The following is a 12,813-nucleotide window of genomic DNA, read 5'->3' on the forward strand; positions in this document are numbered from 1 at the left end:
AGAGGATACTACATCTAATCAACCCCATTGATTGTAGCCAGTATGGTCTCATCGTTTCCATTCACCTTTAGGGACCAACTCATTTACCTTTTGTTTCTTAGAATCAACTACTAAGAGAGATGTTGAACCCAGTGGCTTCTATTTTATTTGTTAAATAATTTAGAATCCCTGGTTGCAAAATGTATTTAACTTTGTTTACAGTAACATGCATGAAATAAGTATATGTATACATATAAGATCAGAGGGGCTGAGAATAAAAATAGTAACTGCTATTTATTAAGCTTTATGTGCCAGGAACTTCCTAAGTTTTAAACATTTCATCAATTCCCACAGCCAATCAATGAGCTGGACATAATGATCTCTACTTTACAGATGAGGAAACTGAATCTTGGAAAGGTTAAATAACTGATCCTAAGACCACAGAGTTGGTACCCAGATGCAAAAACATAAGATGACTGCTAAAATCTCCTCTGATTCTGACAGTCTAGGGTTCCAGGTTGTTCCGTTTGCTCCTTCTGCCTTCACTGTGGTTGGGAGGGCAGGAAATGAGGAGGAAGAATTTTCCTTAATTGCAGGAGGAGTGGGGAAGAGATTAGCATGGAACTTAAAATACATGAATGCCTTCTAAGAGTTGTCAAAGTAAATTGTGTCCCCAGAGACATTTAAAAGCAATTTGATCACACATTTACACATGACTGTGGTTGGGGAAGCTGATGACTGGTCTACCAAAGTGGGTTTTAATGGAGTTTTATGAGCAATACTTAGAAATGTTTTGCATAAGATATTACTTTGTAAATATCCTTGCTACATTTTAGTTAATCCTGACCATCTGGAACCTCACTTGTCATTTGAACATTTACTTAACCACTGTGTAAAAGTTTTCTAGTTAAAAAAGAATGCCAATTGTCCAATGGAAGTCTAGAGAACAGACCTAATAGATTAGTCCTGAGATGAGATAGAATTTTTTCTGATGAATACTATCCACCTAGCCTGTGAAGCAACCACTCTGTCTCTTGAGTTTGTTGTAATTCATCTCCTTTGGTAGAGCAGTGTTGATTGTGATGGACATTTTCCAGTTCAAAAAAACTATTGGTGATTCCTCCAAGTATAGCACTCAGAAACCTCTAAGACAGCAGTTCTCAAAGTGTGATCCCCAAACCACCAGCAGCAACATCACTTGAGAATGTATCAGAAATGCAGATTCTTGGGCCCCATTCAAGATCTGCCTACAATCAGTGTTTCAACAAGCTCTCTAGGTGATTCTGAAGCATACTCTGTTGGAGAACCATTGCTCTGAAATCTGCCCTTCAGCCAGTTTTCTAGGCTTACTTCTTCTACTTCCATATAAACACTCTACCATCCAGCTAACTTGTACTCTGTTATATTTATATGGGTATGTGGATACATGCATGTATATTTATAGATGGATATATATTTATATATATACAATTTCTGTCTCCGGGTCTTTGTCCATGTTCTTTATAGAAACTGGATTATATTTTCTCCTCCACTGTCCTTGCCCAGTCTCTAAAATCCAACTTAAAAGACACTTATTAGAGACAGCCTTTCCCCATCCCTCTACTAGATATGACCTTTCACATCCCAAAAACCTGGTTCCACATTTTAATGTAATTTATTTATTTATTAAAAAATTTTTTTTTTTTTGCCTTACGTGGGCCTCTCACTGTTGTGGCCTCTCCCGTTGCGGAGCACAGGCTCTGGACGCGCAGACTCAGCAGCCATGGCTCATGGGCCCAGCCGCTCCGCGGCATGTGGGATCCTCCCGGACCAGGGCACGAACCTTATGCTGCTTCTTTTGATAAACTTTTTTTTTTTTTTTTTGCGTTACTTGGCCCTCTCACTGTTGTGGCCTCTCCCGTTGCAGAGCACAGGCTCCAGACGCGCAGGCTCAGTGGCCATGGCTCACGGGCCCAGCTGCTCCGCGGCATGTGGGATTTTCCCGGACCAGGGCACGAACCCGTGTCCCCTGCATCGGCAGACGGACTCTCAACCACTGTGCCACCAGGGAAGCCCTGTAATTTATTTTAATTGGTAGTTATTAAGGGTTTACTATTTATTCAGCCCTTTTGTGAGCATAACTCTCTATCTAGCATTGTACTAGGCATTGAGGATACAACTGTGAACAGGCAAACATCTCTGGAACTTATAAATCAGTTAGGGGTAGACTTTTCTCACCTCCTGTCCTAGATCATAGCTCAGAAGGTGCAGGTGTCTTGTACTGCTGGCTGTCCTACAGGTTGTGTTAAGTTATGGCGGGCAGGGTAGAAGGTGATGTTCTTGTCTTTTCTGGTCTGTATAGGATACACCAGAGTATTATGCTCTCCTTGTGGCTCCCACTGTTAAGAGGGAATGGCACACTGTAACATACAGAGGACACAGAGCCCCTGCTGTTGGTGAAAATCACCTCCTCTAAACCGAAGTTTCTCAAATGTGCCACTACTGTCCTTTTAGACCAGATGATTCTTTGTTGAAGGGGGTTGGCTGTCTTGTGCCTTGTAAGACATTTGGCAGCATCCCTGATCTCTACCTGCTGGTTGCCAGTAGCATCACCCTTTCCAGTTATGGCAACAAAATATGTCTCCATATATTACCAAATATCCTTTGGCATGCAGAATCAACCCTGGTTGAATACAACTGGGAATATTTTTACCTGCAGAAAATAAAACTTAAGAGGAATGTAGAAGCTCTCTTCAGATATCTGTAGGACTACTGTGCAGAAGAAGAATTAGAGTTAGAAATTTTAAATTGAGACAGAGAGTAAAACTGGAAGTTACAGAAAATCAATTTTGCAGGAGACCTTTTTAACTTCAGGAGAGCCTTGAGTTTAGAATGTACTGTTGTAGGACTTGGTGAATTCCCAGTCCTTAGTGCATTCATGCAGGCTTGGATATACCTCATTTTAGAGGGGACTTGGGGATTTCAGGATTTTGAGGATCCTTCAAGTTTTGAGATTCAATGTTTTTATGTTTCCAGAGTGGCTTGTAAAGAATTAGAATAATCCCTTGGGGATTTTAGGAAGGTGGCAGAGTGAAGTGATAGCAGTGAAATTAACCTTCTGACCCTTGTGTCAGGCTGCTTGGGCCAGATCCCAGCTTGGTTCTTACCACCAGTGGCACCTTGGACAAATCTCAAGACTTATGTGTTTCTGTTTCCTCATCTGTGAAAGGGATGCATTTATAGTTCCTATTTCAAAAGTAGTTTTGAGGACCAAATGAGATAATACGGGTAGACCTCTTGGTAAGTAAATGAAAAGTAACTCTTATTATTAACTCAGCCAGTGTGCTTTGCCTAAACTCCAAATAACTTGCAAATTTAACTAGCTACTTCTGTCTATTTGTGTTGTACATGTGTTTGGAAGGCAGTTCATAATAGGACAATATATTTGTTATTAGCACTGGTAATATAATCCGAATATAAGTATTAAAAAGCAACCATGATAGGTAAAGATCAAGTTTTCTGATTTCTATCTGATCCTTGATCTATAGACAAAAGTTAGAATTTTAAGGGTCAGTTAACACTAGAACTCAATTTTTATTAATCATTTTATTGAGTGATGTTTGTTTTCACATACTTAATTTACACTCTTGAATGCAGCCTTCAAGAGGATGTTTATTTTTCAGATCCTTTGCTAGAAAGCCAAGATTGGAGAGATATGAGGAAAAAAATTAGAAGAATATGAGGTGGCTTATTTATGGCAGCTGTCTCAAGGATGCCAAGGCATCCCAAGAATCTTGGGCCCATAAAATCAAGGGCTCTAATTTGAGCTCCAGATAAAAACCTTATATTCTCTACTCCGTGCCACTTAAAAATCATATTATTTTTACTGCAAGATATAGCACCAGATTGAAGATGTAGAGGAGAAGATTTAAGTAAAACACATACATAGACACAATTTGGTATTTTTCTTATTCATCCTTACTGTTATTCACAATTCAATCAATATAATTTGAAGAAAATGAAATTCTTTTTTCCCTTTACTTATTGCTAATTTTTAAAGTAGGGAATGAAGGATTTTTCCCAGGCTTGCCCAGCCACCTCACATCATGCAAGAGTAACTTTCTATAGCTCTCTGTGCAAGAAACCATGGCTGTGTCCCACCTTAGCCCCCTGGGAAATGAACTGTCCAAGCAACTTTATTGCAAGCACTCATCGTCCAGGGCACAGACTGTGTATGTAAATGCATAAGGGATTGGTAGCATGTGTACTACATCCACAGGATCCCCCTTGAAGTTGAATTTCAAAAGGAAACCCGTCACCAGTATTTATTTCTCTGTAGCAGCAGCTCCTAATAGCCTAGGGTAATGGAAATTAAAGCATAGAACATTTGGACAGCAGAGCTTGGGGAGTTCTTATTGTCGACAGGATATTCATCATGCCATGGGAATCAGACAGTCACCCTGGCCAAGTCAGACTTAGAAAGAAAGGCTTTCATAAAAATGTTATGAGCACCAATATAACCATGTATTCAAAGTCCTCTTCTGTAAATTCTGTTGTCTTCCCAACATAATCCTCTAAACATCCATATCTACTTATGGAAGTCAGAAGAACATCTTGCTTCCTCAGACATACCTTTGTCCTGCAAAGTGTTTAATTTGGCTTTGTCTTTTTGAATTTTTAGATTTATATGACAATGGAGATCCAACCCAAATTCCCAAAGTCTTATCTTTACCCAATATCTTGACATCTGTTCCAAACCTCAAAAATTATAAATTATACAGCAAAGGTAGGGGGGACATCTATTGGGTTAGTCAAAAAGTTCCTTTGGGTTTTTCTGTAAGATGTTATGGAAAAACCAAAACGAACTTTTTGGCTAACCCAGTATTTTTCACTTATCTCTTGATTGCCTTCTTTGGGTTGGTAGATGAAGGGATGCTATAATTTCATCTATGATCTAGAGGTATATTGAATAAAAACAAAGGTATTCTTACTTAGAACAAAGCATCTATGAATTCAGAACCATTTTTATGGAGGCAAGGTACTTTGGTTGCAAGTAACAGAGACTGCCTTTAGCCAACTTTGTTAGCTTTTGCTAGGGCTGTCATAACAAAGTACCATAAACTGAGTGGTCTGGAACAACAGGATATTTATTGTCATACAGTTCTAGAGGCTAGAAGTCAGAAATCAAGGTGTTAGCAGGGCCCTGCTCCCTCTGAACCTGTAGGGAAAAGATTCTTCGTTGTCTCTTTTAGCTTCAGTTGTTTTGCTGGCAATCTTTGGTGTTCTTTGGCTTGTAGAAGCATCATTTCAGTCCTCTGTCTTCACATTGCCATCTTCTCACTGAGCATATCTGTCTGTGTCTAACTTTCCCTTTTGGAAAGGATTTCAGTCATGTTGGATTAAGGCCCACCCTAATGGCCTCATTTTAATTTTATTACCTCTCTAAAGATCCTATTTTCAAATAAGGCCGTATTCCAAGGCACTGAGGGTTCGGATTTCAACATGTCTTTTGGGAGAGGGGGACACAGTTCAACACATAAGATCAGCTTAAGAAAAAAGGGAATTCTGTGGGAAAATATGAGGTGACTTATTTAATTGAAGGAAGAGCTAAAGAATGAGGACCCAAAGGGGCAAGAGCATGACTGCCCAAAGATCCAAGGAGCAGGAGCTACTCTCAGCCCCACCAGGAAGCTGCTGTGGGAATAGAGGAACCTTCTCGGACTTTCCCATTTTTGCATCACTCTGCATGACATTCAGAGTCCCAGGAAAAAGTCTGATCGGGTCAGTCCCTGTCTGGAAAAGTCAGTCCCATCATTTATTTTCCTAACTACATGACAGCAACAGAGAAGAGAATTCCCAAAGGATTTGGGATGCTATTACCAAGAAAAAGGAGGAAAAATGGTAAATGTACAAAACCAATATCTAATCTAGGCCCTCTAGCAGGAAATAAGGAAGGGAGCAAAATTTGAAAAAAAAAAAAAAAGACGTATATTTTTATGTACTCCAAATTCATCAGCTCTATGTTAGTAAACCTCTGATGATTGTTAATACAGCCATTAAGAAAAACTTGCCACTGTGATATAATTTGCCTTTCTTATATAAGTGATGAATGTGGAGAGAATTCCAGCTAATCATGTTTCTTTCCATTACTGAGTTACCTTTAGTTAGATTTGGCTACCATGTCAGTTTTATAGATAGAGAAAGTTAGTTCCTGAGTAATTCCCTCTCCCATTATTTGGTCTGTTGTTCTATACTCTGGTCCAGATCAGGATACCTCACTGTCTTGCTGGCCACAGGGAGCTCCCTGGTACAATGTGGTTAGCTACTCTTTGTTGCCCTGTAGGGAAGGGTATAATCCCCTTGCAGCGCCTGAGGCACTCTCTTCTCATGCTTTAACACTAGGCTCTCCTTCTCATTGAACCCCCTCTCCCAATTCATCCTACCACCACCTTTTCAAAGAATATAGCCATTGTTCTATTAGTTATGCTTTGAATTAAGAAAAGAAAGGAAGAGGTTGTAAAATTTAACAAAGTGAACTGCATAAAATGAGGGGTATAAGGGGGTGGCTCATCCTTAAATGGTGTAAAATCTTAAAGAATAGACTTAGCCTCCAGGCTGTCTCTTTGCATTTTTTCTTTGACTCTTCCAAAGACAAATGGCTGATAGAACTACCATGGTATTTTGCCTGTTGCCAGTTCAGTGAACTTCCTGGGCATGGAAGTAGTGATCTCCATGACTGGAACAACATACAAGGAACAGTCTGGGAGTTAGAGATCAGATCATTGAGTTTGGCAAGTTGTACCTCTCTCTGGAGATAAGAAGAAAGTTAGTACTGTAGGCAGAATCTGGGCTCAGAAAAGCGTGAGCAGAGAGTCCCATGAGAAGATCAGACCCTGATAAATGGGGATGAGATGGTCTCTACCAGTAGGTAGAAAATGATGGAGCAGGAAATATTTGGAACTTGACATTCTTGGCATCAGAGAAACAGTTAAATGGTTCAGCCCAGAAGTAACACATGTCAATTCTGTTCATGACTCATAGGCCAAGTCACTCCGCCCCACTCAATCACAAGAAGGTCAGGAAGTGCATGTGCCCAAAGGGGGGAACCGGACATACCTAGCGAACAGCAGTAATGACTTCCACTTGTTAACATGCAAACTCCAGATTCCTCCCTAACAGGCTCTAATTCAGGAGATCTTTGGAATCTGCATTTTAAGTAGATCTCCTCAGGTGAGTCTGATGCAGGGGAGAAGGGCGGAATCTTTGCACCACAATTTAAAGAACACTGACTGGGCTTCCCTGGTGGCGCAGTGGTTGAGAATCCGCCTGCCGATGCAGGGGACACGGGTTCGTGCCTCGGTCCGGGAAGGTCCCACATGCCGCGGAGCAGCTGGGCCCGTGAGCCATGGCTGCTGAGCCTGTGCATCCGGAGCCTGTGCTCCGCAACGGGAGAGGCCACAACAGTGAGAGGCCCACGTACCGCAAAAAAAATAAAAAATAAAATAAAGAACACTGACTTAGAGCATCACCTCAGTATAGGTAGGTGATCAAGAGGATGGGGACAATTTTGAGATACTGTTCTTAGAGCTCAGATATAGGGCCAACCCTGGGTCACCTCAAGTTGTTATCAAAGAGGACTGCATATGTCTAGACACTGAGGCCCAGAGAGCTGGACAGAAGCTCTTAAAATGCCCAGGCATTAGGGTAGTGTTGGATCTGTGCCTGAGACTGAGCAGACCTTCAGGTATATGTTGCGCTTCTCAGACATTGGGAGAGGAAGAGGGATAATGGGACCAACGCCTTGTTCTCATATGTATGATCCAAAGTTTATATTTATAATAGCAGAAACTCTTTGACCAATATAACATTTTATTGTAACATTGCGTTTTTCTTTCCTCTGTTCTTTTCCCACTTCTCTCTCCTTCTCCTTCCCTTCCTCTACTACCCACTCACCCCATTTCCCACCATTATTTTCTCTTCCTTCCTTACTTTTATTTTCTACCTCCCCCTCTAATTTTCCTCTTTCCCAATATCTCCTCTTCTTATCACCCTTCTCCTCCATCCTTCTCCCCTCTTCTCTCTCATCAATTATGCTCCTTCCTTCTCCCTCTCATCCATCCTTTCCCTTGGCACCCCCCCATCCCCTCTCCAGGTATTACGCCATCTGCTGCCAGCCTTTGGTCTATAGGAACAAGATGACCCCTCTGCACATCGCATTAATGCTGGGAGGCTGCTGGGTCATCCCCATGTTTATCTCTTTTCTCCCTATAATGCAAGGCTGGAATAACGTTGGCATAATTGATTTGGTAAGTACTCGTGCAGATCCCACTGGTTTACTATCTGACTAACTTTGTTTGCTTGGGATTCTAAATAAACAATGTCAGGTTAGGTGGATATTCTAAGAAAGACCCTGATAGCGGTCTGAGTAACAAGAATAACAACAAAAAAAGCAGGCTAACATTTTCAAAAGCTTACTGTATGCCAGAAAGTACACTAAGTACATATAATTCTGACAGCATCTCTTTGGGAAAATTACAATACTTTTTCCCCATTTCACAGATGAGAAAACTCAGGGTCAAAAAAGTGAAGTAACATGCCCAGTGTCACACAGCTATTGAATAGCGAAACAGATGTTCAAAGCTTAGCAGACATACTCCAGAGCCTGACGGAAGTGATGTGCCCTAAGAGGCCTTCATCTCATTTCATGCTGAGACCCTATGAGGCTTACAGTGACCCACAGAAAACCTGTCATGGAGGTGGGGGCTTCTGGAGAATGTATGGGCCAGGAGTCGAGAGAACTGGACCCTGAGCCTAGCTCTGTCCCTGACCCATTTCCTGAAGGGCTGTGATGAGAAAATTCATGGGTCCTCAGTGGGAACAGTGTCTTCCAGTGGTGCAGGAGAACAGCACATGGCACAGCTGCCAGGCATCTGCCAAGCCCTGTCTAGATGCTCATGAAGAGTTTCCAGCTCTGACATACTATGTTTTTAATATCAAACTTGTAATGAAGATCGAAAGCTGTGGTCTGGATCCATTAGCAGGTATATATATTCCCTAAGGAAGTTGTCAGGCAGTCACTTTAAAATGGATCCCAGGACGGTGTTGTGGTAGGGAGGGGAATGGGGAGGAGAGATTGAGAGTGAGCTCTGGCCCAAGAGGACCAGTCAGAGTAGGAGCTGCCCCTTCCTCTCTCCATCCCATTCCTAGCCCCTAATCTTGCCTTATTCTTTGTCCAGGAAAGGATATTCAAACCAAGGCTGGGCCAGGATTTGCATGTGGTATGTCAGAACGAGAGTTCCTTGGGCTTCTGAAAGAAATGCTGGGCACAGAGGAGTGGAGAAGTGAAAGGGGATCCGTACAAGGGAGACTGTATGGATATTTTCTTAAATCCTATCCCTCTTCTTTCAAACTTTCATTTTTATCATTCTTGGGGGAAATGAAATTCAAATTTCCAATAACCAGTAGACTAATAATTATAATGGCCAACAAATGTTGAACACTTACTGTGTGCCTAGCCCCATGTTAATTTAATCATTATTATCTCGCTCAGGCCTCACAGTAATGGTATATGTAAATCCTGTCATTGTCCTCAGGAAACTGAGGGTCAAAGAGGTTAAGTCACATTGGTAGGGAGTGGTGGTGACTATATCTAAGCCCAGGCTTACAGGACTCTAGAGTCTATGTTCTTATGTTTGTGCTAAACTTAATCTCTAATGGAGAAGGCTTTGGAAGCATAAGCTTCTGTGCATCAAAACTTGTAACAAGGGTACAGCACTGTTACCTTCTGACGTAGAATTTTCAAGGGGAATAACCTAGGAAATTTTGTTCATTTGTGAGAGTGAGATAGAAGCATCCCCTCTTTACTTCATGTAACTGAATGGGGCATCTGCTTACTATTAACATGCCTAGTATTTGCTCCATGGTATTATAATTGCACTTCATATCTTTTTACTCATTTGCACATTGAATCTGCCTAGAGAGAAACTAGCATAACCCAGATGTTCATAACACATGTACAGTTGATCCTTGTTATTCATGGTAATTAGGGTCTATAAAGTTGCCGCAAATACTGAATTAGCAAATCATGAATCTTTGTTCCTAGGTGAAATACAGAGTTAGATTCCTGTGACTTAAGGCAAGTAATACTTAGATAAAAAGAGATTTTGTAATGATTAAAAATGTCAATTCAATAGGAGGATATACTATAACCCTACAATATATCAATACTATAGGACAAGATACTAAATGTATACACAATGAATGAAATAGTATGTTATGAATCAAAATATATATGATACATATCTCTATTCATGTGTATATTCACACTGCATGCATGCTGACCTCAGGAAGGGAAGAGTCATTGGGTTACACAGCTCTCTTCAGCCAAGGACTATTTCTAGAGAAGGATGGTAACTAAGAGCTGTCAGCAGGCAGAGTTTATAGGTGGAAAAAAAAGTCTTTCAATTCTTAAGAGGGATCTAGTATGTCACAGTATCCAATATGAGGTTTATGCCAGGAATTTAACACAATCAATGTAATTCACTATGAATAAAAGAAAGAAAGGAAAACCCACATGATCATCTCATTACTGCCAAAAATACATTGATACAATTCAATATACAATCATAATTTTTTTCATGATGATGAATGTGTAAGTATACACAGAAATTTTATTTATTCTTTTTTTAAACATCTTTATTGGAGTATAATTGCTTTACAATAGTGTATTAGTCTCTGCTTTATACCAAAGTGAATCAGCTATACATATACATATATCCCCATATCTCCTCCCTCTTGCGTCTCCCTCCCACCCTTCTAGGTGGTCACAAAGCACTGAGCTGATCTCCCTGTGCTATGTGGTGCTTCCCACTAGCTATCTATTTTATATTTGGTAATATATATAAGTTCATCAAACTAAGAATAAAGGGGAACTTTCTCAAATAGAGCACATTGACAAAAAACTTACAGCAAGTGTCATACTTAATAGTAAAATATTGAAAGCTTCTCTCCTGAAACTGGACTGTAACAATGGTGTCCACTATTACCCCTTTTATTCAGTATTGTACTGTTGTTCTTATCAAGTTCAATATGCAAGGAAAATGGTATTAAGACTGGAAAGGAAGAAGTGAAATTGTCATTATTTGCAGATCACATGAGTATTCATGGAAAAAATTCAGAAGAATCTAAAGATGAAATATTAGTTACTAATTTAACAAAGTTCCTGGATACATAGCCAATATACAAAAAATTTTCACTGAGTTCTATATATTATCAACAGACAATTAGGAATAAGAATTTTAATGTAGTACTATTTGCAATAGAATAAAAATAGAAATACTTAGGATTAATCTAACAAAAGATGTGTAAGACATTTACACAAAAATGTAAAATATTACTGAAATTCTAAAAGACTTAGGTAAAGGGAAAGAATTATCATGTTTGTGAATTGGAAGACTTAACATTGAAAAAATGTTATTTTTCCTCAGTCATTCTATTCTAACTCCAATCAAAATTCTAAAAGATTTTTATGGAAATTGATAAGCTGATTCCAAATTTTATATGGGAAATACTGAGATATAAGAATACCCAAGCAGCCAAAAGTATATTCCTTTTCTGCCATCATGGTTCTATGTGCTATAGGCTTATTAGAAGAAAAAGAAAAGCTTTGCTGATAAACCTTTTTTATTTCCTTTCCCTTCACCTTTTTCTTTTATTCATCCCTCCCTTTCCTTCACTGTTCTTCTCCCCTTCTTTCTACCTTCCAAACCCTCCTTTTCTCTTCTTTTTTATCCTTTTGCTTTTCTTACAATTTTTCTCATTCCCCTCCTGCTTCTTCCTCTTCACTTTTTCCTTCCCTTTCTCCCTTCCTTCCTCATTTCCTCTCTTCCTCTAACTCTCAGATAGAAAAAAGGAAGTTCAACAAGAACTCTAACTCTACGTACTGCATCTTCATGGTCAACAAGCCCTATGCCATCACCTGCTCTGTGGTGGCCTTCTACATCCCGTTTCTCCTCATGGTGCTGGCCTATTATCGCATCTATGTCACAGCTAAGGGGCATGCCCGTCAGATCCAGCTGTTACAACGGGCAGGAGCCTCCTCAGAGGGCAGGCCCCAGCCAGCAGACCAACATAGCACTCATCGCATGAGGACAGAGACCAAAGCAGCCAAGACCCTGTGCATCATCATGGGTTGCTTCTGCCTCTGCTGGGCTCCATTCTTTGTCACCAATATTGTGGATCCATTCGTAGACTACACTGTCCCTGCGCAGGTGTGGACCGCTTTCCTCTGGCTTGGCTACATCAATTCTGGGTTGAACCCCTTTCTCTACGCCTTCTTGAATAAGTTTTTTAGACATGCCTTCCTCATCATCCTCTGCTGTGACAATGAACGCTACCGAAGACCTTCCATTCTGGGCCAGACTGTCCCTTGTTCAACCACAACCATTAATGGATCCACACATGTGCTAAGGTGAGTGCTTCAGGGCTTGTTAGATTTTGCTCATTTGCAGGACTCAGAAGAGGTAACTTTCCAGTTTTCTGTTTCCAGATAGATTATTCTTGAAAACTTGTGCAGTACTTTCAAAGGTTAAAAAAAAATAATTCTACCATCTGTTAATGGAATAGAGTAGTGGATAAGGGCTCAGGCACTGGGGGTGAATGACCTACATTCAAATCCAGCCTCCATAGTTCTTTGATTTGGGAAAGTCATTTAAACATTCTGAACCTTAAATTCATTTAAAAAAATGAAAATCATAATCACGATTTCTACATCATAGGTTTTTTTGAGGGTCAAATTAGCTAATATATGTAGAGCACATAGTACAGAGTCTGACATATAGTAAGAACTTAGTAAAT

General features: G+C 40.2%; 1 protein-coding gene across 9 annotated transcripts in view; it reads left to right on the forward strand.

Moving 5' to 3' along the window:
- Window positions 1-12,813, forward strand: part of HTR4 (5-hydroxytryptamine receptor 4) — a 211,706-nt gene that overhangs the window by 139,633 nt on the left and 59,260 nt on the right. For all 9 annotated transcript variants that reach the window (XR_010840322.1, XR_010840320.1, XR_010840321.1 and 6 more), the window contains 2 exons: window positions 8,111-8,264; window positions 11,859-12,427. Coding sequence is in view for 1 of the 9 variants with exons in the window: in XM_067032130.1 (XP_066888231.1) it covers window positions 8,111-8,264; window positions 11,859-12,427 (723 nt within the window). In the remaining 8 variants the exon portion in view is untranslated. The remainder of the gene's footprint in view (window positions 1-8,110; window positions 8,265-11,858; window positions 12,428-12,813) is intronic.

The sequence above is a fragment of the Kogia breviceps genome, chromosome 4 (assembly GCF_026419965.1).
Source record: "Kogia breviceps isolate mKogBre1 chromosome 4, mKogBre1 haplotype 1, whole genome shotgun sequence".
Lineage (NCBI taxonomy): Eukaryota > Metazoa > Chordata > Mammalia > Artiodactyla > Physeteridae > Kogia > Kogia breviceps.